The 25801-nt window shown below is 48.9% G+C and overlaps 1 protein-coding gene across 1 annotated transcript; it reads left to right on the top strand.

Moving 5' to 3' along the window:
* Positions 1-532: 532 nt before the first annotated feature.
* Positions 533-24121, top strand: Aloxe3 (arachidonate lipoxygenase 3). Its single transcript, XM_052197145.1, has 15 exons — positions 533-902; positions 1680-1884; positions 2970-3051; positions 3862-3981; positions 4287-4412; positions 7208-7311; positions 7721-7893; positions 8636-8779; positions 8864-9067; positions 9147-9233; positions 9705-9874; positions 10422-10543; positions 16859-16959; positions 17705-17875; positions 23568-24121. The coding sequence occupies exons 1-15, from the start codon at positions 756-758 to the stop codon at positions 23745-23747; spliced, it is 2136 nt and encodes a 711-aa protein (XP_052053105.1). The 5' UTR covers positions 533-755; the 3' UTR covers positions 23748-24121.
* Positions 24122-25801: the final 1680 nt, after the last annotated feature.

Below are 25801 nucleotides of genomic sequence, written 5' to 3'. Positions count from 1 at the left end.
CTTAGCAGGCCGGCCCTATCCCAAAGGAGTGATTGAGGTCGGGAATACCAAAAAGTGGAGATAGAGAGAGGCCTCGACTTTAGGAGGAGCCGGGTGTGTCGGCGGCAGGACGGAGAACACGATGGCCTTGTCCCGTGCTAAGAAGTGTATTATTCCCTGAGTTGCTGATGAGGTCACCTGTGATTTATGAATTGATGCAGCTTTCCGATGTACGGTGTGATTCACGTGGATGATTCACGTGTAGGAATTCTGGCGTTCAGGTGCCCATTTCAGGTTTGGAAATAGAAGGGAAAGGGTCTGGGTGGAAACTGGGGAGTGGGTGAACACGGGTTTCAGGACATTAGTCAAGCCTCTGACCACACACGCGTCGACTCCTCCCTGTCTTCCTCTTGGCATTTGGTCCCTCCTTCCTTATTCCCTCCCTCACCAATGGATCCAGGCTTCTGATATCCATCTGGGTGAGCCAGCCAGAGGGACAGGCTGTGTCAGAGGCAAGCAAACAAGTATTAGGGTGCAAGTCTGTAGGCGGGGATAGTACTCCCGAGCTACCCGCGGAGCTGCCGAGAGAGCGCAAGGAAGAGGGCGAGCGAGCGAGCGGGCGAGCGGGCGGAGCGCGCGCCCAGGAACCCAGGAACGTCCTAGAACTGGATCCTTCCTCAGGCTCACCCTTCCCAGCCCCCAGCCTCCTGCCCAGGAGCTGACGCTCTCCTACCTGTAGCTCACCAGCTACTGTTTTTGGGTCATTGGGTCCAATCATGGCAGTCTATCGCCTGTGTGTGACCACTGGTTCCTACCTGAAGGCTGGCACATTGGATAACATCTATGCTACACTGGTAGGCACCTGTGGTGAGAGCCCTAAACAGAAGTTGGATCGTATAGGCAGGGACTTCGCCTCTGGATCGGTGAGTACAGAGGAGAGATGGGGGACCTCACGGGGAACCCAAAGGAAGTGAGGATTATTCTTTGGACTCATCAAGTCCTGCTGAACTCGGGATGCCTACTATACCCTGTGACCATTTTCTTCATCATCCCTGCCCTTTGGGAGGTGATAAACCATACTGATTGTTCTGAGACAGGGCTGTGGAGAAGAAAGAGCTTTTGGAATGGGCTCTGGGGACTTTCCCTGACCTCCTGACGTCAGTCTCCCATCATTGTTGTTATTGTTATTAATATTTTCTGTGGTTTTTCCAGACAGAGTAGTCCTGGCTGTCCTGGAACTCTCTCTTTAGACCAGGCTGGCCTCGAACTCAGTGATCTGACTGCCTTTGCCTCCCGAGTGCTGGGATTAAAAGCAACCGCTGCCTGGCCTGGCTCCTCCCCTAATTAACACTAGGCTTTGACCAAACTGATTCCTCTGCTCAGATCATAGGTTTCTTGTTCTTTGGAAGGGGTCTGCTTTGCCAGCCCCTAGTTTGGTTTGCTAATGACCCTACATACAAGTGAACTACTGGCCAGTGAAGGTAGGAACCCCTGCAAAAATTCACTCAGGCACTGAGCATCGGGCCTGCTTCTTCTATCTGAATGAAGACAGGCTCTTTCCCTCATTCACACAAAGGAACCACATGGATCGACGACTGCTCAGGCTTATACACCAGAATAGGTGCACATTTCAAAGTGCAGAGCCGGCCTCTGTGGATCCTGGCCACTCACTGACTGGCTTGCTGCCTCCCTCACTCCAGGTTCAGAAGTACAAGGTGCGCTGTGCAGCAGAGCTGGGTGAGATCTTGCTGTTGCGCTTACACAAGGAGCGCTTTGCTTTCTTCTGCAAGGACCCTTGGTACTGCAGTCGCATCTGTGTCACTGCCCCAGATGGCTCTGTGGTTCACTTTCCCTGCTATCAATGGATTGATGGTTACTGTACTGTGGAGCTGCGGCCAGGAACAGGTGGGCAAGGGGCACAGTACTGCAGAGGCTTCGTATGGGGTGAGGAGTCTCACAGAACTGGGTGTGTAGGGAATGTGATTGGGATTAGGAATGCTGGGATCCCAAAGAGATAGTGTCTGATAAAGAGCACAGCTAAAGCCCTGACATGCAAGAGCTTCCTGCATAGTGTTCATTGCTTTGGAGGTTCTCACAGATAGGCTCACACAGACAGACACACAGGCTTGCACAGACAGACACACACGCAGACGGACTCACACTTACATAGCAGGCAGCTATGGTATCTCTCTGCATTTCTCCAGAATATGAACTTCTGGAACTCAGAAAGGAATTTACAAGCTAGATTTCAACAGGCAGAAATGCCACAAATATTTAGAGAATTTATCTGCAGAGACCCTGTGCCTTACCTTTTTCTAGCTTTTCTGGTGGGGACAAAGTGTCTGGGAAGAGAGTTAGGCTCTCCTGTTGAATTTTGGGTTTCAAGGATATTGGGGTGAGCCCTTTCGTGCCTCCAGAACTGTTTTGTCCATGGATGTAACACTGGAGTTTGTGTGTGTGTGTGTGTGTGTGTGCGTGCGCCTCTGTGTGTGTGTGTGTGTGTGTTAGGATAAGTCTTTGAGATAAGAGGTGGGTGTCTGTACTATAGTGAGGCAAGTGAATATCATTCTACAGTCTACAATGAACTTTTCATAGACTTTACTATCAAAGTCTACTCATCATCAGAGCACATGATGGCTTTATTAAAATGTATTGATCCAGTAGTTATCAAGTGTATGCTATGAGTGTCATAGCATAGCCAGGCACCACGCTAGATTCTGGAAGGACAGACAATGAGCATGACATGACTGGTCTCCTCAAGGAGTATGTCATCTAGAAAGGAGACAAACGTGAATGGTTAGGAACTCAGCTATGACTTGGCACACTCCTATAGCTTCCAATCCATGATGGATGAACAAGAGTATATAGACATTCCCCAACGTGATGCAGGTAGAGATAGCAGAGATTGTGCCCAAGAGTTAGGGAGCTCAGCAGTAGGAAGTACTGTTTGAAAAGAGATTTATATAAAGAGTGGTTTTCCTTCCCTACAGCAAGAACCATCTGTCAGGATTCTCTTCCCCTCCTTCTGGATCACAGGAAACGGGAACTCCGAGCCCGCCAAGAATGCTATCGGTGAGGGCAGCCTCCTTAGACTCTTTGCCCCACCCTTATTCTGACGTCAGCCTTCTCACTCATCAGTTAAAACCTTGGGAACCCAATCCAGACCAGGACCATCATTTAGACGTAACTCCACTCTAACAGAGAGCTTGAGTCTGGACCCAGAACATCACCAGTTTCTTCAGCGGGGAATAGAGCTGTGGCTCAGGGGTAAAGAGTTTGCTTAGCATTCTCTAGGCCCCAAGATAGATCACTCGAACACTCTCATAAACCCCAAAACCAACACTTACTCAAGATCATCAAGTAACTATTCCTAGCCTCTGACTGCCCCTGACAGAAACCAGATCTCCATATTGGAAACAGTACTAATATTTACCTGTCTTGGTGAGCCCTGAAATGCATCAGAGTTTTTGTTGTTGTTGTTTGTTTGTTTGTTTTTTGAGGTTGGGGTTGGGAACACTTACTATGTAGCCCAGGTTGGCCTATGTTAGCCTTCAATTTGTTGGGATTTCAGGTGTGTGAGTTTACCTTAATCATAGTATAAGCCCATCTCTGAATCAATGCCAGAATCTATATCATTCCCCAAGCACTGCTCTGAGACTTAGGGACCTGTGGTTCAGCAGTGCAGTGTGTGCTTAGCACACACAAGATCCCACGTCACACTCCATATCTGAAGCCCAGAGCCTTCACAGAGGAAATCCAATTCTTCGTCACAAACACAGGAAGCAGACAGCAGCAGTGGTCACCCGAAGTCATATTTTTAGAAGTAAAGGATTCTGTATGTCCCAGGATTAACCTACTGCTTCTGCCTCCTCCCCTGGGCAGCTGGAAGATCTATGCCCCTGGCTTCCCTCGAATGGTGGATGTCAGCAGCTTTGAGGAGATGGAGTCAGATGAGAAATTTGCCTTGACCAAGACAGTACCTTGTGCAGATCAGGATGATAAGTGAGAACCAACAGCTCTGGAAAGAGGGGGAGGGAGAGGGGAGGAACGTAGCTGGCATCATGGAGGGATGTATCAGAGTCCACATCAAGTTCTAGTCACCTCTCGGGAGAGGGACCAGTGATGATCCTGACCGGGTGAGCAGGGAGAGAAAGAGGAGTTCTTTCTGATTTGGGCAGAAAGGGCAGGGTGGAGATAAGAGTAAGAGAGGGACCAGAAGATCTGGGGACAAGCTGAGAAAGGGAATTAAGGGGGGCAGACTATAGGGCCATTGACTGATTGCATCCTCTCTACCTGCCCCGCCTCAGCTCTGGGAACCGGTACCTGCCTGGCTTTCCTATGAAGATTGACATCCCGTCCCTGCTGCACATGGAGCCTAATATCCGCTACTCGGCCACCAAGACGGCCTCACTGATCTTCAACGCCATCCCCGCGTGAGCCTGTCGTCCCCCACCCCCCACGCCTCTGCTCTTGGCCTCCTCTTCTCCTCCATACCAGGGGCTCCTTACGGGACAGTCCCAGCCCTTCTCTCTGCCCTCATTTCCCTACATATCTCCACATGCCTCCCCTCCTTCCTCCCAGCCTCCCTTGGCTTTGCCCTCCATCTCCTCCCTATTCTTCAAGGCGTGGTCCCAGGGACAGCCTTTTTCCTTAAGCTTTGAGAAGGTGAGGCTGGGCCATCTCAGGTTCAACTCCAAAGCCCATACTTTCTGTATGTGTAACCTTAATTTTTTTGTTGTTGTTCCCTTTTTTGAGAGATAGGGTCTCTCTCCATAGTCCTGGCTGCCCTGGAATTCACTATGTAGATCAGGCTGGCCTCAAACTCACAGAGATCTAGTTGCTTCTGCCTGAGATTAAAGGCCTGAGTGACCTATCCTGCCTAGCATAACCTTAATTCTTTCATAGTCTCTGGACAACTGCCTAGAGGGTAAAATGACCCACTCACCCAGACATCATAAGTTTTACTTTTCTTATTACTATTATTTTAAAAATGTTTGTGTGTGTGTCTATGTGAGTGCAGGCCATGAGCATGCAGGTGCTTACGGAGGCCAGAAGATGGCATCAGATTGATTATAGGAGGTTGTGAGCGGCCCTTTGTGGACAATGGTATTGAGTCCACATTCCTTGAGAGAAGCTAGTGCTCTCTTAATCATTGAGCCATCCCTCCAATCCCCACCATAGATTTTAAGGAAAAGCCAGCAAGATAATGTAAGCACTAAATCTCTAGATAGTCCCCTCGAGGAGATGCCTTTTGGTGCAAAGGATCCCCGGGATCACTAAGGATGCCTGTGTGTAGTTAAGAACTGTCAGGACAGGCATTATCAGCTTAGGTCGACAACTAGGATTTTAAGCGTGATATCACTAGAGGGAGGAGTCCGGTTGCCCCTGGATACACAAAGAGGCCAGAGGCCAGCTGTGCCTGGGATGTGTCTCTTAGGTAGAAGGGCAGGGCTGAGGCAAGCCTGGGAGGGAAGAGGAGAGAGCAGCAAATGCTTTCTGAGTCCAGGGTAGGCCCAGGGAGCCAAGGGTCTATGAGAAGATTCCTCCAGCGTCATACGTGGAGGTCCAAAGGAGGGGAGGTGAAGCCCCGAGTCTTCATTTCCTGCACACAAAGGTCTAGAATAACTCTTTCAGAAAATGACAAGTGGATGAGGGTGTGTGGATGTGGGCGGGTGGGCGTGAAGGTTGGTCTAGGATGGACGGAGTGTGAAGCAGTCACAGGTGGCTCAGGCCTCAGGTCAAGGATGTGTTATCAAATTTGGGCAGGACCGTGGTGGGCATCTGGAAAAGTAGAGAAGGCCAGAAGTGAGACCAAGAAGGATGTGAGGGTATCAGCAAGAATGGGGTCCCCAGCAGGGGGTTCTGAGGAAGGTCAGAGGGAAGCAGGCCTGGTCCTGGTGACCGGGGTGTGTGGTGAAGGACATTTGTGGCAGACCCTGGGAAAGGGAAAGAGTTTCTGCTTGCTCACCGCCTCAGCCTGCCTTCCTGGCCGAGCCCTTCCAGTTTTCCTCTGTAACTCAGGCGGGCAGGGCTGGCCATGTGATCTTCCTTAACCGGCTGAGGTCACTGGGGCTGCATAGGTTTGTGTCACTAGGCTCAGCTCTGCCCAGTTGTTTGTTTTGTTTAGTTTTTCTATCTCCTGGGTTGTGCCTGGAAAATACTCAACAGATGCTTGTGCAGCAGTAGGTGAGCAAGCACTTTGTGAGCATGGATGACCTTGACCTTTGGTCTGTAAGGTCACGAGTCCACCCCCACCGTCTGCCTTCCTCAGCTGCCCACACTCTTCAGAGCACATGAGGGTCATCACATAGCTAGGCGCCGTAGTGACCCCTCACTACAAACCTACCTGTTCGGAACTCCCTTCCCCTTCCTTTAGTAAAGCCCATTTGGCGAGTGCTTGCGAGGAGACTGGGCAGGTCTGCATACAGAAAGCCAGAGTCCTTTCCCTAAGGAGCTCAGAGTAGAATAGGAAGCCATAGCTGGACAGTGTTAGAATGAGACACGGGATGGCGAATGCTCCGAGGCATGGGCCTTAGGGGAGTCCGGCAAGGAACTGGCGCCTGAATTGCACCTAGAGGACCAGACGGACTGTGGTGGTGAAGGGCTTTCCAGCAGAGAATGCCTCAGCCTGAATGAAGCCCTCTCTGGAAGTAGGGGAAAGCTAACTTATTTCAAGATTTTTTTTTTAAATCTCTGATGCTCACGGGTGAAAAATAAAAACCAGACAGTATAGGCATCTACAAGATGAAGAAGCACAGTCCCAGCTTGTGAACCCCACTTTCTCCAATCCAGGGGTGAACACAGCACGTTATTGATTATGTTTGGAAACCAGGCCTTGGTTGGTGCACAGGGGTGGAAGAAAACACTGCAAAGGTTACAGAGAGTGACAGGAAGGGAGCACGGGGACAGGGGCAGGCTTGGCACCTGGGCTTCGTCTTACAGGCAGAAAGGAGCCCTGGGAGGTCTAAGAGATTCTTAGAAGCTGGAAGACAGCAGGTTAAAACTCTAGTGAGGGCAGCATTGCTTTTGCTCACACGAAACCCAGGACATCTGTGTTTGAAGCAGGACCCTGAACTCCGCAGGGCTTCACCCTAGTGCCAGGCTTTGCTCCCATGGACATTGTTAGGTACTTTTACTTGGGAAATGAACCTGTTGATTCTCTCCAGCATAGAGCACAATGACTCCTAATGGCCCCCACCAGTGACGCTCACCTTTTTCTGTCCCTCAGATCCTTGGGCATGAAGATTCGAGGTCTGCTAGACCGCCAGGGCTCCTGGAAGAGGCTGGATGACATGCGGAACATCTTCTGGTGCCATAAGACCTTCACTTCAGGTGTGCAAAGCCAGCCAGGGGGTGCCTGTCTTTTACTGTATCTCACGCTTATGCCAACTGCTGGATTCCAATGGGATGGGCTCCTGATGTCACCAGGAGTATCTTTCAGATTGCCTTCAGGAGTCCAGGAACCTCCTCAGGCAGGAATGAAAGAGAATAGAGAGAAACTCTGTTTACCCAGGGGAGACTCGTGGTCATTTAGGAAGTCCTGATTTTTGGTCAGGGCCACTTGACTTCTTTCTTACCCCTATACCAGATGTTCTGGGATTTGGGATCAGAAAGAATTTGGTTCTGATCCCAGCACCGCCAATCAGTGCCATGAAGGGGAGTGAAGGGCTGGGCAGGACCAGAGTTTGGAAAGTACTTTTCAGAGCTACTGATCCCCTCTCTTGCCACCCCCACCCCCCAGAGTATGTCACCGAGCACTGGTGTGAGGACAGTTTCTTTGGGTACCAGTACCTGAATGGTGTCAACCCCGTCATGCTCCACTGCCTCTCCAGCTTACCCAGCAAACTGCCTGTCACCAGTGACATGGTGGCACCTTTGCTGGGACCAAACACCTGCCTACAAACAGAGCTAGAGGTACGTGAGGACCTCGGCGGTGGACGTAATAGGAGGGAGGGGGACTACCCCTGCGGACTAGGGCTGTATGTGATGGTGGAAGGGTCCAGGTCTGTGGGTCCCATCCACAGGGCAGGCCTGCTTATCTTTCAAGAAGAACAGATATGGAGGAGGGCCAGGTAGGACTCAGGGTGGTTTGAGGCCTGTTTTAGGGTCTCAGAGATTCCCTGTGTTAAATCTAAAGAGGGCTGCATTAGGACAGGCCAACCCAAGACTGGCAGGTGTAGCAGGAACGATAACAAAGGACTAGGCGCTCCCAGGATGTGGAGTAGATGACAACCTAGTCTCCTCGGTGACAGCCAAGTCCTCAGCCATTCTCCAAAACTGAGGCTGTGGTTGGTAAATTCATTATGTATTGATTTTGCTGTCGTTGGATACACTGTGGTGCTCATATCTTAGGAGGGGGGTCCCTCTGAGCTGAGCCAGTAGGGCTGACAAGGCATGGGGAGGAGGAGCACAGGGAGTCGCCTTGTCCAGTCCCAGAGGCCAGGTGAGGGATTACACAATGACAGACTTAACTAGACCTCATTCCGGACATTCTGGGAAGGGTGTGGTACCTAGCGTTGGCCATTAGTGGCAGGTAACAAGATCTGCTGAATCTCGAAATGGGGAACCTCAGCTCCCCCTCTTGTTGTAGAGAGCAGAGAGAAAAGAGGGACCCAGGGAGGAGAGGGCTTGTTCAGTCTCTTTGTGCCTTCTTCAGAGGGGCCACATCTTCCTAGCGGACTACTGGATCCTGGCGGAGGCTCCTGTCCATTGCCTAAACGGTCGCCAACAGTACGTAACAGCTCCTCTCTGCCTCTTGTGGCTTAACCCGCAGGGGGTGCTGCTGCCGTTGGCAATCCAGGTGAGCCTCCGGAGGAGATTTTTAAGGGGGTGGAGCCTCGGGCTAACAGGCTTGAGCCACACCTCTTACTACTCCCGCACGCAGCTCAGCCAGACACCAGGGCCTGAGAGCCCCATCTTTCTGCCCACTGACTGCGAGTTGGACTGGCTGCTGGCCAAGACGTGGGTGCGCAACTCTGAGTTTTTGGTGCATGAGAACAACACGCATTTTCTGTGCACGCATTTGCTATGCGAGGCCTTCTCCATGGCTACACTGCGTCAGCTGCCGCTCTGTCATCCAGTCTACAAGGTCCGGGTTGAAACTAAAGGGAGCGGGGCCCGCAAGCCTTCCCTGACTTTCGGCTCACGTGTCCACGTTCCTCTCGCAGCTCCTGCTTCCTCATACTCGCTACACGCTGCAAGTGAACACCATCGCAAGGGCCACGCTGCTCAACCCAGAAGGCCTCGTGGACAAGGTGCAGCCTCCCTGCCACGTCCATAAGGCCCCGCCCCCAAGTATGCTTGCCCCGCCCACAAAGTATGTTCTTGCTCCCCAGACCCTTGTGTAATCCTCCTCTGCCTCTTCCCATAAACTACGCCTCTTGGCCAGTCTTCGGTGTGCCCCTCCCCTAAGCCTTGACCCAGTTTTGGTTAATCCCACCCCCTCAAAAGTAGGTTTTATGGGCAAGGCAGCCTTAGTCCAGCACTGCTCCCAGCTGATCCTGAGATCTTGTCTCCCCCTACATTGTCATTTAAGGTCCCACCCCTGCACTCTGTAGGTCCTCAATCTGTGCAGCCAGCATTAGGCTGGTCCGTGTGATCTTTGACTGCTTGATAAACCGCATACGCTCCTCCCCGAGCTGGACCATTAGTGTCCGTTGGTCTTCAGGCTTTATGAGAGGGGTGTGAGCCAGTTTGAGAAGCCCAGCTGTGTCCTGTGTCTCCAGGTCACGTCCATCGGTAGGCGCGGCCTCATCTACCTCATGAGCACAGGGCTGGCCCACTTCACCTACACGGATTTCTGTCTTCCGGATAGCCTGCGGGCTCGTGGCGTCCTGACCATTCCCAACTACCACTACCGAGACGATGGCTTGAAGATCTGGGCGGCTATTGAGAGGTGTGGGGACCCTAAGGTCCTTCCAGCCACCAAGGTCTCCAGGCCCAGGGTGCATCGTGGGCTCCTGTTTTTCTGTCAGTTGGAGCATTTGAGGCCAGAGTCTCTAGGTGTCCTGACTCCATCCAGTGAAACTCCCAAGAATAGGAACTGTCAGACAGGTTCTCTGGGAGATAGCAGGGGGTTGTGAGTTGCAATAAAGAAAGGAAGGGACATCTTGTCCTGAGGTGTCAGAGGATCCCGGCTTGCGGAGTTAGGCAGGGCTTCTTCCTCATGCCTGCTGAATAGGAAGGGAAGAGAACATGTAGAGTCTCCTCTTCATTACCTCCTAGAGAGGAGACCCAAAACTTCCTTGATTGGGAGAAACCTAGGCAGGCAGTGGTTCCAAGCTGATCTGTGGGTCCTACTGAAATCACCTTCTGTCTTTTGGGACTCAGTAGTAGACTCTGGCTATCTGCTTCCCCCCAGCCTGAGTGTAGTGGGCCTCAAAGTCTGGCCTGGCCTAGGCCTGTCCCCATTCCAGGGGCACCAGCGTTTTTTTTCCTTGCAGGTTTGTCTCAGAGATCGTGAGTTACTATTATCCCAGTGATGCATCTGTACAGCAGGACTCTGAACTGCAGGCCTGGGTGGGTGAGATTTTTGCTCAGGCGTTCCTCGGTCGGGAGAATTCAGGTATCCCTCTCTGTCTTTATCGACACCGCCTATCTCTCCTCCATGAATCAGTTCCTATTACTGAAATCCATAGTACTAAATTGCGTTTAATATGGTACTGGGGATTGAACCCGGGGCCTTGTTCATGCTGAGTAAGCACTCTACCACTGAGCTGTGTCTCTGAAGCCCAGACCATTATTCTATTTAACTGCGAAGGCAGAGTTCTAAGCTGGTTTGGACTGTGTCTGGAGTGCTTGCTTTTCAACCTTGGTCTTGTGGTTCCTCCACTTTAGGTACTTTTATCTGCTGTGCACCATGTGGTGGGAGCCACCTCTGACCTTAGCAGAGTCTAGAACTTTTCCCTACATGCTTTTGTCGTCATCTTGCTAGGTGGTCATGCTAACCACTAACTTCTCTCCACTTTCCATGGTCACGAGATTCTTCACGGAGTGATTGGCCTTGCTGCTGGCTGGCTCAGTCACCTAAGCCACAGCACTCCCCTGCCTGCCGACAAGCCTCCTCCTTTCGGCTCTGTCCCTCAAATGCAGTGCCAAGCAGAAGTCCCACACCTCCTTTCCTTCCGTGGTACTCTCTCAGTCCCAGGGGACTGAGCTCTTGCCCCCTGGTGGTCCTAACTCTTGGCCATCCTGGCTCTGGGACTCCTCCACACATACACATTCCTTCCCAATGGAAGGACTATGGTAGATTTCCAGGTTTAGAAATTCAACATTGACTTTTCTAAAGGTCTCGGTCTGTCTGTCTCCTCTGTCTGTCTCTCTGTCGTCTCTGTTTAAAGGCCCGCACCACCATGACCAGATGTTTTTGTTATTTATTTGTTTATTTTACCTTTTTGTTTGTTTGAGTTTTGTTTTTGTTTTTTGTTGAGACAGAGTTTCTCTGTGTAACAACCCTGGCTTTCCTGGAACTTGTTTTGTAGACCAGGCTGGCCTCCAAGTCTGAGATCCGCCTACCTCTGCCACCCCAGTGCTGGGATTAAAGGCGTATGCCACCATGACTGGCTTTTTTTTTTTAAATGTTTAATTACATTTTATTTGTTTGCTTGACTTGCATGCATGGGATCACGAGATTGTGTGTGTAGAAGTCAGAGTAAAACTTTACAGGATCAGTTCTCTCCTTCCAGTGTATGGCCTCCAGGGGTTGGACACCAGGTTAGGGCATCAAGTGCCTTTACCCACGGGGCCTTCTGTCTTTTCTTGTGTTAAAGAGGCTCAAATGTCCGTCCACCCACCAAGTTCCCTTATCATGGTCTTGTCAGTAGAGATGTGGCTTTTAGCTAACTGATTGCTTCTGGTGGCCACACAGGGGAGTTGTGTCTGGGGAGACTCAAGGAAGAGGTTAGTTTCAAGTCACCTCCAAATAGAGAGAACAGCTATTACAGTCCTAGCCAGAAGGGACTTGGTATGTTTTTTAAAATTCTTTTAGACAAAAATTTTCAAAACTACAGAATACTAGAGTACTCTCTAATAAACACCTTCATAGATAGCCTACGCATCAGATTCTATTATGACCAGTATTTTGCCTTTTTTAAAAAAGAAAAAAGATTATCTTGTGTACGAGTGCTCTCTCTGCCTGCACCCCCGCACACCAGAAGAGGGAGGGCATCAGAGCCCATTATAGATGGCAGGGAGCCACCATGTAGATGCTGGGGTTTGAACTCAAAACTTCCAGAAGAACAACCAGCACACTCAACCACTGAGCCATCTCTCCAGCCTACCATTTCTCATTAATCTTTTGCTTTTATTGCTGGAATTTGTTTGATTGAGACAGCATGTTACTATGTAGCCCTAGCTGGCCTGGAACTTGATATGTAAACCAGGCTAGCCCAGGCTTTCAGTTTACAGAACTCTGCCTGCCTGTGCACCTGTGTGCCCTACTGAGTACTGGAATTAAATGTGCCACCACACCCAGCCCACCGTTCCCTCTGGATAACCTTTTGTAGTTCTGAGAATCAAACCCAGGTTTTCCCACAGGGTAAGCAGGTGCTATACCACTGAGTTATAAACACGTAACTTTGACACACTTTGACACAAAATTGTCAGTGCCCATCATTACACACATTTAGTCCATCTCCACATTTCCCCATTGTGCCCTGTTTTCTTCCATTGACCCCACCAAGACAGGAGCCAATCAAGGACCACGTCTTATTTAAACTCTAAATTCTCTTTTAACTTAAGCGTTTTGTGGAGTTTGTTGTTGCTTATTTTGACTTCTGTTTTTGTTTGTTTGTTTGTTTGTTTTGACAAGGTCTCACTATATATCTTACTGGCCTAGAACTCTCTATGTAGACCAGGCTGGCCACAAACGTCCCTAGTGTTAGGACTAAAGGCATGCACCACCACCCATGGTCCCCTGTTAAAATGTTCAGACAACATGTAGTTATGGAAAGGCCCAGGTTTACACTGTTCAGTGTGTTGCCTTTGACTCTACCTAGTTGTTTTCTCGTATGTGACCCATCGTGTTCCTGTCTGCTGTAGTTTTTGCAAACTGGGAGGAATGTATAAGGGTTGCACATTTTTTGATAAGAATATTTCTCAGGTGATGCTGTGTTCTATTTGCATCACACTGAAAGGCGCCTGTTGTCAACTTGTCTCAACACTAACACAGCCAGGAGGGATTTCCAGGTTAAGATGGCAACAGCCAGGTCTCTCCGATATTTTAAAGGGTGACCTTTTCCTGTGTTTTGCAAATTCACTGTTAATCAGGATGCTGGCTGTTTCTTTCTCTTGGCGTATGTTTCCTGTTTATTAAACTTGTTGTGAGTGTGCACACGACAGCATTTTTTAGACTAACAACAGCTCTTCCAACCAGTACAAACTTACTTTAGATTCTAATTTAAAGGTAAAACATATCCACTCATGGACCAATTGGACTGTGGCTTTCCTATCTGAAGGGGAGGAGACTAAACACCACAAATTACAGAAAAGTCCTGGTGGCCTGACTCCAGCATTAATTCTTTATCCACTTCCGGATTTAGAGAATCAACCAGGATGGGAAGTTCAGAGGCTCCCTACCCAAGCTGCGCTGATGCCTGATCCTCTGTCCCAGTCTCCCCCTGCTCAGTCTGGCTCTAAATATCTGAGTGCTCTTCTGTCTTCCTGGGCCCAAGTGGATGGTTAACCTCTACTCTCTCAGTCAGTCAGCAGGACCGCGCTTCCAGACTGACTCTGCAGGGTGCCCTGGTTTTCCCTCTGCTTCCCCTCCCCCAGCCTCCTGAAGCCTGCAGCATCACTCCCCACTCCCCTGACACGCACACCCCCACCAACCATGAAGAAATGCATACTCAGCTGCCCTACCGCAGCTTTAGCTTCAGTCCCCTTCCTGGCCCCTCACCGCCACTCCTGCATCTTAGTGTCTCATCTCACTCCATTCAACCGACAATTACAGGGCTTTTTTTTTTTTTTTTTTTTTTTTTTGGTTTTTTGGATTTGGTTTTTCGAGACAGGGTTTCTCTGTGTAGCCCTGACTGTCCTGGAACTCACTCTGTAGACCAGGCTGGCCTCGAACTCAGAAATCCGCCTGCCTCTGCCTCCCAGAGTGCTAGGATTACAGGTGTGCACCACCACCGCCCGGCCCTACAGGGCTCTTAAAATTTATTCAGCATATCAGGGTTCAGCAGTGAACACACAGACAGAATGCCTCCTTTTAGTGGAACTTAAGATGGTTTGTGGGAGATGGCAATGATCACGGCAACTATGTCAGATGGCTGTGAATGCTAGGAAGGAAACCACAGTCTTCTTAGGGAGAATATTTCACATAGGTATCCATAGGAAGACCTTTGAGGAGCTAGGGCTTAAGTGGAGATCTGAAGGGGTTGAGGGAAGCAGTTTTGTAGATAATTGGGATGAGATACTCAGGCAGTGGTACAGTAAGTGCAAAGGCCCTGGGGTCTGGGTATACCAGAGTGTTTGAGGAATATCACAAAGACCTCCTGTGTAGGCAGAGTAGAGTAGGTTAACGGAAGAAAAATGGGAGGGTGGGGCACAGGAGCTGGTAAAGTGAGTGATAGAGGAGCTCTCTAGAAGGTTCTAGTGAAAGGTGACATCGTTTGATTTGTGAGTGTGTGTGAGTGTGTGTGTGTGTGTGTGTGTGTGTATGCTGTACCCACCTCCAACCCTTGCTTTAGCCCCACAAAGGATAGAGGAGGAAATGACAGGACTCACTCAAGTCAGATGGTGGTGACTGGAGAGTGGTGGAAAATTGGCAGTCAGGAAAGATGGCATCTCGAAGTGTTTGTTGCTGTGTATAATGTGAGGTAAGAGAAGGTGTGAGCACACCAATTTTGATCTGAGTGCTTGGATAAAAGGTACAGTTGTCAGGTGGGAGGTGGGTGGTATACTTCTTTAATCCCAGCACTCTGGAGGCAGAGGCAGGAGGATCTCTATGTATTCAAGGCCAGCCTGGTCTGCAAAGCGAGTAACAGGACAGCCGGGGCTACACAGAGAAACCCTGTCTCAAAACAAACAAGAGAATACAGTTGTCACACCAAGGGTGGTGTGTAGTCTTTAATCCCAGCACTTCTGAGGTAGATGAAGGTAGATCTCTGAGTTAGAGCCAGCCTGGCCTACATAGAGCCAACAGCCAGAGCTACATAGAAAGACCTTTAAAAAAAAAGCACAGTGGTCCTTTGTCACCTGAGAGGGATCAGTTCCAGACACAGCCCTACCTCAGTACCAAAAGCCACGCTCCATCCCCCAGCCCCACAGGATGTTTGACTTCTAAGACCCATGCTTGGGTTTAGCTCCTCCTGGTACAATCCTCCTATCTTGCTTTATTACACTTGTCTGTGATTTCATTCGTCAGAACCAGAGAGTGAAGCCATGAACTGGGTGAGGTCAGTGTGGTAGAAAAATGGAGGACCAAGCTTGACTGGGCTCTCTTCTGCCTACTTATTATGTACTGATCTATTGATCTATTTGAGGCAGGGTCTCGTATCTCTCAGGTTGGCCTTAAGCTCAATAAGTAGCCAAGGATAACCTTGGACTGATCTTCCTGTCTCCACTCTGGAATGCTGGGATTACCGCCTCAGGTCACCACCAACACCGGGTTTGTGATGCGCTGAGGAGCAAACGGAGGGCTTCATGGACAGTCAGAAATGAAAGAAGGGCTGGACGATGGTGGCGCACGCCTTTAATCCCAGCACTTGGGAAGCAGAGGCAGGCAGCTTTCTGAGTTCAAGGCCAGCCTGGTCTACAGAGCAAGTTCCAGGACAGCCAGGGCTACACAGCGAAACCCTGTCTCGAGAAAACAAAACTAAAGAAAAAAAGCATACTACCAACAAAGCCATGTATGTCATCAGCTCTTCTGCATTTTCTTAAATGTTTTTTAATTGTTCTATTTATTTTTGATTTTCATTACATTTGTTTTGTGTGTGTGTGTGTGTGTGTGTGTGTGTGTGTGAGCAAAATCATGCACACCATGGCGTGTATGTGAGGTCAGAGGACAACTTGCAAGAGTTGTTTCTCTTCTTTCACATGCGTGCCCCCGGGGAGCTGGGGTTTAAACTCAGGTTGTCAGGTTTGGTGGCAAGGGCCTTCACCTGTCTTTCGGGCCCTTTTCATTTGTTTGTTTTTGCTGTTGGGGTTTTTTGTTTTGTTTTGTTTTGTTTTGTTTTTGAGATGAGATCTCACTATCACATCCAATCAGCCTTGAACTCCTGAGCTCAAGTGGTCCTGTCTCAACCTCCCAGAGATCTGAGACTATTGCTGTGACTGCACCTAGCCTCTGGCATATTTATTTAAATCTCACCTCTCCCTCAACACAGGGAGACTCCGATCTTCCCAGGACGATGAAGCCCCAGCTCCCGTTTCTGTCCTGAGAGGCTCCTCTAGGTTTCCAATGTTTCCTTTCATCGTTCCTTCCGCCTTCCCCACTGAGCGTTTTTTGAGGAACATATTCTGTAGTCAGTTGTCGCTTCAGTTAAGCAGAGGATGCTTTGCAGGTGGACTTGCATGGGTGTTGGCAACATGAGCAGAACTAAGTCATTAATTAATGCTACTACGAGCTAGAGAGGAACTAGCAACGGAAGTGCCTTCCAGGGCAGAGATGGGCAGCGTGGTGCGGGCTCTGGCGCGGGCTCTGTCGGGAGCCGCTTTTCATCATTTTCCAGCCTATCGACCAAATCCGACCCTGATCCCCTTCAAAGACCACAGCCCTTGGTGGTGGCCATCCCAGCGCTAATTTTAATGGTTGCAGTCCATTCCTAGCCCTCAATCCTTCCCTCTCCTCTAGCAGTGAGCCCCTGCCCAGAGGAATCCCCAGGAATCCAGCACCTCCCATCCATAACCCACACCCTCTTCCTTTCCTCTCCACGCCCAGGCTTCCCAAGCCGGCTGTGCACCCCAGGAGAGCTCGTGAAGTATCTCACTGCAATCATCTTTAACTGCTCCGCCCAGCACGCTGCAGTCAATAGTGGGCAGGTAAGGCTTGGAAGGGCAGGCCTGGGGCACTGGGCCACCCAGTGTGCTAGCTTCCAAAGGAGTATTAGCCTTGGCAATGGACTCAAGTCGGGGTTCTGCTTGAGCGAATGGGTGGGTCGGGCTTGGGGTGGGATTAGTATTGGCATTGAGGTTGGAGCGGTGACTGGGTGGGGTGAAGGGCTATTGTTGAGTGATGTCTGGGTGGGGCTGCATCCAGAGTTACAGCGGCGACTCCTGGGAGCTTATATTGGGAGCAGAGCTTGAACTTGGCAAGAACTGGTGACACAGAGCATCAGGTTGCTCTTAGGTGAGGTATGCCAGCCAAAGGCCTCTGTTGAGGATTGCCTCTTCTCTGGGCTCTCCTCCCTCCGTGGTGACTCATTCTGCCCATTCGTGAAACAGAGGGTAGAGAATGACAAATGGGTGACAGGGGCTTATGTGCCACCTCTGGGACTTTCCATGGTTCCTCGTTTCTTTTCTTTTTTTGGATTTGGTCTTTTCGAGACAGGGTTTCTCTGTATAGCCCTGGCTGTCCTGGAACTCACTCTGTAGACCAGGCTGGCCTCGAACTCAGAAATCCGCCTGCCTCTGCCTCCCAGAGTGCTAGGATTACAGGTGTGCACCACCACCGCCCGGCAGTCCCTCATTTCTAAACTTTGAGGTGCGGGATGATGGTGGTGGAATCAGAAATGAGGGAGAGGATGCTTATACTCCTCCAACCGGGGTGTTGGGGTTGTCTTCACAGCATGACTTTGGGGCCTGGATGCCCAATGCCCCGTCGTCCATGAGACAGCCTCCGCCTCAGACCAAGGGCAACACGACCATGAAGAGTTACCTAGACACACTCCCAGAGGTGAACACCACCTGTAGAAACCTTCTCCTCTTCTGGCTGGTCAGCCAAGAGCCAAAGGACCAGGTACGTGCGTGGCGACGTGAGACACAGGCTGGGCATTGATCTGGAGAAGGAGGGCTGAATGCTAATCGCTGGGATTGATGGCCACTGCTCAGCTGCCTTGAAAGTCTTTTTGTCTTAACAGGAAATGATACTTGATCTCCAAGGACACACTTACAAAGAAGCAAATGCCACGTTAGTGGCTAGGTATGACGCTATGTCATTTACAAATCCATCCATCCATCCATCCATCCATCCATCCATCCATCCAATCATGCATTCATCCATCAACTACTTGTTAATTCACCCAAGCATTAAACATGGGGTTTCTCCCACAATGTCTGCATAACATAGTGATTGATATTAGGTATATAAAGTTGACTGAGACCCTATCACCTAGACCACCACATGACACTTTCATGCAATATAGGGGCGAACATAAGTGTTGTGGGAAGTACTCATATATTAACCCTTCATGTGCGATCACTTCCTGAGCTCCATCGGTGGCAAGCGATGCCCTTTGCCTTGTACTGGGACAGAGGCAAGGGTAGGGCCTGGTGGAACCTAAGGAAGTCTCATGGAAGATGTGACATACAAGCTGAAACCCGTGGGACAAGTAGGAGTTTGGCAGACAAAGGAGGGCCGAGGTTGGTTTCCAGGCAAAGGGAGGGACAAGCAGGAGTGAAGGGAGAGCATCATAGGGTCACTGAGACGGTGGCAGTGACGGCAGTGACAGACATGCAGGGCAGGGAGAAGGTAGGACTCGGCATGGTAGTTACTCAGACAACAATGAGGCCACCCGGGGCTTTTAAACTAGAAGTGACATGACTTAATTTGTCCCAGCAAGGGTGTTCCCATGGCTGTGTCAGTGGCTGAGAGGGACAGGCTAAAGGAGAGAGGAAATGAGACAGAGAAGGAGTTTAGGCTAAAGTGACCAGCGACTGAATCAGCACTTAGCAGCGCGGGCATTCACACCTGGCCTTAGCACGGGCTGCCGCTCTGCTTCCTTGATCTCAGCTTCACTCCAGGGTCGCGTGTCATCTGGGAGCACCCCCAGTTCCCACATTTTGAGGCTTTTTCTAGTGCTAGATTTCTTTTTTCTTTTTAAATTCTCCCTAGCAACTTTTTTATTTCTTTGAATTTTTATGGTTTGCTCTGTTATTTTGTTTTTGTTTTTGTTTTGTAGTTCTGGCTGTCCTGGGGCTCAGTAAGTAGGCCAGGCTGACCTTGAACTTACAGACATTCTCCTGGCTCTGCCTCCCAAGTGCTGGGATTAAAGATGTGTGCCACAAGTGTCATTTATTTATTTATTTATTTATTTATTTATTTTTGAGGACCTGAGAGATGGCTCAGTAGTTAGAGCCCTTTCTGCTCCTTCAGAGGATCTCAGGTTTGCTTCTACACCCATATAGAGGCTAACAACTCTGTAACTCGAGTTGCGAGGAATCCAACATCCTTTCTGGCTTTTGTGGGCACAAGCATGTTTGTGGTATGCATACATACATACATACATACATACATTAATACATTCATACATGTAGGCAAACGTGCTTTTACATATAAAATAAACATAAATCAATCTTTAAAAATGTTTATTTTTGAGATGAGTTTCTCCATCTTTCCCAGGCTGGCCTTGAACTTCTGGGTTCAAGCCTCCTGCATGTTTCAGCCTTTAGAGAAACTAAGATTATAGGCATGTATCACAGTACTTGGTTCTGTGTGTGTGTGTGTGTGTGTGTGTGAAATGGGTTGAATCCAGAGCCTTAAGCATTTAAAGCAAGCACTGTAACATGAAGTATATCCCCAACCTTCCTAGCAAGTTTTTAAAAATTACAATTCTGCATTTATTTACTGGGCAATGGGGTGCACATGCTTGGGCCCATGTGTGGAGGTCAGAGGACAACTTTCAGGAGTCAGTGCTCTCCTACTGCAAGGGCCACACTGCTTGGCACCAAGCCCCTGTATCTACTGGTCCATCTCGTTGACCCTTTCCTAGCACGTTTTAACTTACCACCTTTTACTCTGGGACCACAGGAGCTTGTCCTTAGACCCTACCCTCTGCAGTTCCCAAGGAATGAATGGACAAGAGGATGATCATTCAGAGGCTCCTCTTCATAAGCCAGAGAAACTTTCAACAATAGTAATAGTAACTGTCAGTTATGAGGATCTGTGTCTCAGTCATGGAGTCAGAAAGTGCAGTTATCTTAAAATACAAAACAGGCAGCTGGGCAATAGTGGTGCACGCCTTTAATCCCAGCACTCGGGAAGCAGAGGGCAGGTGGAGCTCTTTGAGTTTGAGGCCAGCCTGGTCTACATATTGAGTTCCAGGATAGCCCAGGACTACACAGAGAAACTCTGTCATGGAAAAACCAAAATAAATAAGTAAGTAAGTAAGTAGGTAAGAAAGTAATACAAAACAGGTAGGTAGCTATATTTAAGATGCCTAGTACAGTGCTGGTGAACATCTGCAGGGGAGAAAAATCAGAAATTAAGTAGTTTGCTTAGCTCACAAAGCAACCATGTAATGGCCTTGAATTTCGTCTGTTATGTCTCTGTGTTCTGCTCTTTTAGTGATTATATTGTAGTTTCAGGAATTAGGCGTCAGTGTGATGAATGGACATAGAGCTATCCTTTGGTTTGTTTGTTTTGTTTTTTGAGACAGGTCTCTACGTAGCCCTGACTATCTCAGAACTCACTATGTAAACCATGCTGGCCTGGAACTCACAGATCTCTCTCTGCTTTTGCCTCCAGAGTACTGGGATTAAATGAGCACACCACCATGTTCTGTCTTTTTAAAATATATATTTTAAAATGTATTTTATTTTAGTAAATTATGTATTGGTGTGGGTGCATGCCAGCCTGGGCTATAGGGTGACTTCTAGGCTAACCTGATCTACAGGGTGAGACTCTGTTAAGAAAAAAAAAGACTGGTAATATAAAGAAATTATAAACAATTTTTGACCTTTTGGTTCTGAGCCTGGTTTTTAATGGCTGTACCATCTCTCCATCCCAGCAATTCTAACACACACACACACACACACACACACACACACACACACACACAAACATAAGTACACATGAGGAATTAGAAAGGGAATCCTTACAGAGAAAGCTATACTGCTTACAGTTTCATGGAAACCTGGGATGAAGTGAATGGTTTGCTAAGAACACAGAAACAACGAATGCTTTAGAAGACATGGAAACCACACATAAGGCATAGGTGTGCTGGCACAGGTTGGCAATCCCACGGAGTCACACACTCAGGCCTGGGATCCAAGGCCAGCAAAATGCCACCATGCCCAGTTCCTTTGTGTTTCAAACCTCCAGAAAGCACAGGAAAAGGTGGAATCTTTCTGAATCACAGGAGCCTGGTTCTCTAACCAGCTGAGGCTGTGACCTTAGAGACCTTAAGGGAGGTGGATCTCATTAGAGGGCCCCAGTCACGGCTTTACACTTAATATTCGTGACGTCTCTAATTTGACCATGCTAAGCCTCAATTTCCTTATCTACAAAATGGGTCTGATAAAAAGAGCCCGTCTTAGAGGTTGTTTGTGTGGTTGTGACGGTTCATATAAAGTACTTACGTGTCAACTGTTATTAAGAAAATGAAATTATAAACTCAACTGCTAAGATACAATAATCTTAAAAATATATCAGCCAATAAAGGCAAGTACTGTGTAGTAAACAGTAATGTGGCCTGGCAAGGTCTGGTTTACGCTAAGAATGAGAGGCTGGCTCACCTTATGAAGTTTAGCGATATTGTTTGTTCCATCAGTACTGGAGCACACTGTATCATTAGCCCATCACAGTTGAAGATGAACTTGATCAGTGCAAACAGCCATCACCAATAAAATCTGTTTCAAATGAACCGCCCCATAGAATTTTAATTAAAGCACACACACACACACACATACACATATATGTATATGTACATATATATATGTGTATATATACATATATATGTGTATATATATATATTGTTTGTTTTGTTTTGTTTTGTTTTGTTTTGAGACAGGGTTTCAGGGTTTCTCTGTATAGTCCTGGCTGTCCTGGAACTCACTCTGTAGGCCAGGCTGGCCTTGAACTCAGAAATCTGCCTGCCTTTGCCTCCCAAGTGCTGGGATTAAAGGTGTGCACCACCACCACCCGGCTAAAACCTATATTTTTGTGGTTGGTTGTTTTTTGTTTGTTTGTTGTTTGTTTTTGAGTCAGTTTTTCTGTACAACATGTCTGACTGCCCTGAAATTGAATTGTAGACCAGACTATCCTCAAACTTGGAGATCAACCTGCCTCTGCCTCCTGAATGCTGGGATTGAAGCCATGTGCCACCATGCCTGGCCTTAAAGTATATCTTAAAAAAAACCACCAACAACAAAACACCATATTTATGATGAATATGATGAATAGACACTAAAGTCAGGGACAAGGAAATCATTCCCATTATGACTGCTGCTATTTAACAAGAAATGGTAAAACATAAGTAGTATTCCGTTGCATGACAGTTAGGAACTGGACCCGTGCATTTTGACCCTGACAGTCACTGTAGAAGGGCAGTCCTAAACACAGGATGGCACAGGCTGAGGTTCTTTGTGAGAGTCCCTGATTGTGGTAGCCAGGTTGCCAAGTGTGACAATGTCACCGTGATGGTGGTTATACACAGATAGCAGAGGTTTCATCACACCAGATGATTGTAAAGATATCTCAGAACCAGGTTGCTGATTGTCCCCAGGGGTTGGGTTTATTTTGTGTGGTGATATATATTCTTGGACCTGTTTTCTGGACTATGTTTGCTAACCTCTGCCGAATGGCGAATGCAACTGTGTTCTGAGTTTAAAGCGTGGGTTTGGCTCTAGGGGTGGGGAGGGGCTGGGCTTGAGCTTTTCTTCAGTCTCCCTTGTTGAGATCCAGGAATTGGCTTTCAGAGTCAGCATGCCATGAGAAGGGTTGCCAGCAGAGGAGGCGCTCTGACTAGATTGGCTGAGGCCCAAACAGCCTGTACTCTACGCTGCCTGGGGTTCAGCCATTGGAGGTTTTCTTGGTTATTTTTCTGTTGCTGTGACAAAACACCCTGAGCAAGTTAGCTTATAAAAGAAAACATTTACCTGGGGGCTCATGGTTCCAGAGCGTTAGAGTCCGTGATCTTGGTGTCCGGGAGCACAGCTCTGGAGCAGTACCTGAGAGTTTACAGCAGACCCGTAAGCTCAAGGTGTTTTGTTGTTTTATTTTTCAAGACAGGGTTTTTCTGTGTAACAGCCGTGGCTGTACTGGAACACTTTTTATAGGCCAGGCTGGCCTCAAACAAACAAGACATCCACCTGCCTCTGCCTCCTGAGTGCTGGGATTAAAGGTGTGCACCACCACGCCCAGCAACTTGAGGTGTTTTAAAACTTGGAGTGGAATGGACTTTTGTAACCTCAAAACCCACCTCAGGGACACACCTTCTCCAAGAAGGGCACATCTCCAAATCCTTCCCAAAGGGTTCCATCACCTGGAGACCACGCCTTCAGATCCAGGAGCCTGGGGAAGCCATCGCCACTCAGAGTCGCACCGCAGGGAAGAGGGTTGGCGGTGTGATCTGAAGTGTACCTGTCCCTCACAGCGGTGACTGACTATGTCTTTAGATATCACCTTGGTTGTGTCTGTTGACGTGTGAACCTTCATCACGCTCTATCCCATCTCCAACAGCTTTCTAACATCTCGACCTATTTTCTCCCAGAGGCCTCTGGGCACCTACCCAGATGAACACTTCACAGAGGAGGCCCCACGGCAAAGCATCGCAGCTTTCCAGAACTGCCTGGCACAGATCTCAAAGGACATCAGGGAGCGCAACCAGAGCCTGGCACTGCCCTATGAGTACTTGGATCCCCCACTCATTGAGAACAGTGTCTCCATCTAAGCCCACTCTGAACCATGCCAGAGGAAAGGGAGTTCCAACTAAGGGGAAGGCTTACTCCCTAGGGCCTCCCAGGCCTCTTTAATCTCAGTTTGGACCTTCTCCTCAGCCTGTGGGACCATGGTGGCCTTGACATTATATAAATGGGCCCTGAGCTGTGAGAGACGAGTACAGCAGTGTTTAGGCTGAAAGCCGCTAACTAAAGTCAAATGCACAATAGAGCCCTTGCCCTTCTTATGTGGAACTCTTCTCCTACATCAGGATGCCCAGCTTGAGTTTCCAAGCTCTCTTTCCACATCCTGCTTAAACCCACTCCCATCTGATTGTTTGTCTTTAAGCCCAGTGACCTCAATAAAAGCTAACATATTTGGTTCCCATTTCCTTTGTTTTGATGATGGTGGCGATGGTGATGGTGATATGGGGTGGACCAAGTTGGGGTGTTTAGAAGTGCTGGGGTGAGGAGCAAGAGTGAATCTGTGGGTCATCTTTTAGGAGACAGGCGTCTTCCCTGCTCACTCTGCTGTCCAGGCTACTGTTCCTACCTTTACTTGTCAGAGTGAGGCATCCAGATCGGAAGGAATAGCTGGACCCACAGGATTGTCAGAAGAGACCAGGCATTTTGCAAAGCCTCTGAACCCAGGTTCTGGGTGTGGTATTGTTAGTGGTGCTACTTAAAGCCAGTTGTGCTCCTGGACACGTACAGACCTCAGCCCTGGCCTTCTTGTGCATGGGTGGAGTCACACGTAGAACTTTGGGCTGACTTACGAGCAGAAGTGTTGTCATGATCTCCAGACTTCACAGAAACAGTCTGGAATTCTCTGCTTCTGCAATACTGGTGGCTGACATTATGATGGTGGCGATGATGTCCATCCGTGTGTCTGAGGGATTTGAAGAGAGGGGCGGCTGGCTGGACGTCGGCGAAGCTGCTGAAATCTGTGGGACTGTTTGTCATTGTGGAGTAATCTAGCCTCCCTGCTTGGGATGAGTGAATCTGAAGTTTCCCTTTCCCCTTTCAGTCACACAGTCTTTAAAAATGGAGGTTTGGGCCTCGGGCGGCTGCCCACGCTCTCTCCCCAGCTGCTGTTCACCTTCTGTCTTGCCATGTAGCCCAGGCTGGCCCTAAACCATCAATCATCCTGCAGCTGCTTCCTAATTCTGGCAAATCGTCCCCTTTGCTCCTAGTGACTTTAGAGTCAGATTAATTAGAGACCTTCTATGGCCGAGGGCTTTAGTAGGCTGTACAGGGTCTCTTGACTGTATCCCAGACCGTTATCAACTGCAGTACAGATGCTTCAGCTGCACTGAAATGTTTAAATAAGGAGCATCTCCCAGACCCGGGAAAATGTGCTGCCTGCTTCCTTTCCTCGTTTTCTTCTAGTCCTAGAATCACTGGATTCAAACCGTCTCATTGGAGCGTGTGTGTGTGTGTGTGTGTGTGTGTGTGTGTGTGTGTGTGTGTATATGCTGTGTATGTATGGGGTGTATGTGGTGTATGTGTATGTGTTTGAGTTGTATGTGTATGTAGTGTGTATAGCATGTATGTGCAGTGTGTGTGTGTAGTGTGTATATATGTTTCGGTATGTGTGTGTATGATGTTTGTGGTATGTGTGTATATGTGTTTGTGTGTGTGTGTGATGTGTGTGTATGTGTGTATGGTGTGTGTGTGTGTGTGTGTGTGCGCGTGTGAGTGTTGATGCATACACACTGTGGCAGACTGGACTGTCTCTTCCTGACTCTGACAGTGCGGAATCCCCATGCTACTGCATACACAGAGGTGTTTGGGGGATATTCTCTCTGAAGAGCACAGTGATTTTGCTAAAAGCATCCTGTTTTGTTTTGCTTTAGCACGAAGACATTCTAGGGGTGCCCTCTTGTGGCCAGCTGGGCTATGACGGGAGGAAAACAGAGACCCCATCCTTGATCAGGCCCCTCCTCACACAGGCAGCTATCTCCCCAAGGATGATCACTCCTTGCCCAGCACCAGGACCGCATTGGAAGTCATACTCGCCCTGAGACATGCCCCTGAGCAGGAAAGGGAGGGACCAGAGCGGGTCACT

Source organism: Apodemus sylvaticus, chromosome 10 (assembly GCF_947179515.1).
Source record: "Apodemus sylvaticus chromosome 10, mApoSyl1.1, whole genome shotgun sequence".
NCBI classification, from domain to species: domain Eukaryota; kingdom Metazoa; phylum Chordata; class Mammalia; order Rodentia; family Muridae; genus Apodemus; species Apodemus sylvaticus.
This window is presented reverse-complemented; position numbering and strand designations above follow the sequence as displayed.

Bases quoted from the DNA above. Each gene is read 5' to 3' on its own strand.
- Aloxe3 (XM_052197145.1), top strand. From the start codon at position 756: ATGGCAGTCTATCGCCTGTGTGTGACCACTGGTTCCTACCTGAAGGCT. The intron at 9,234-9,704 runs GTGCAGCCTCCC...CTGTGTCTCCAG, and splicing joins CAGAAGGCCTCGTGGACAAG to GTCACGTCCATCGGTAGGCG. The intron at 16,960-17,704 runs GTAAGGCTTGGA...TTGTCTTCACAG, and splicing joins CTGCAGTCAATAGTGGGCAG to CATGACTTTGGGGCCTGGAT.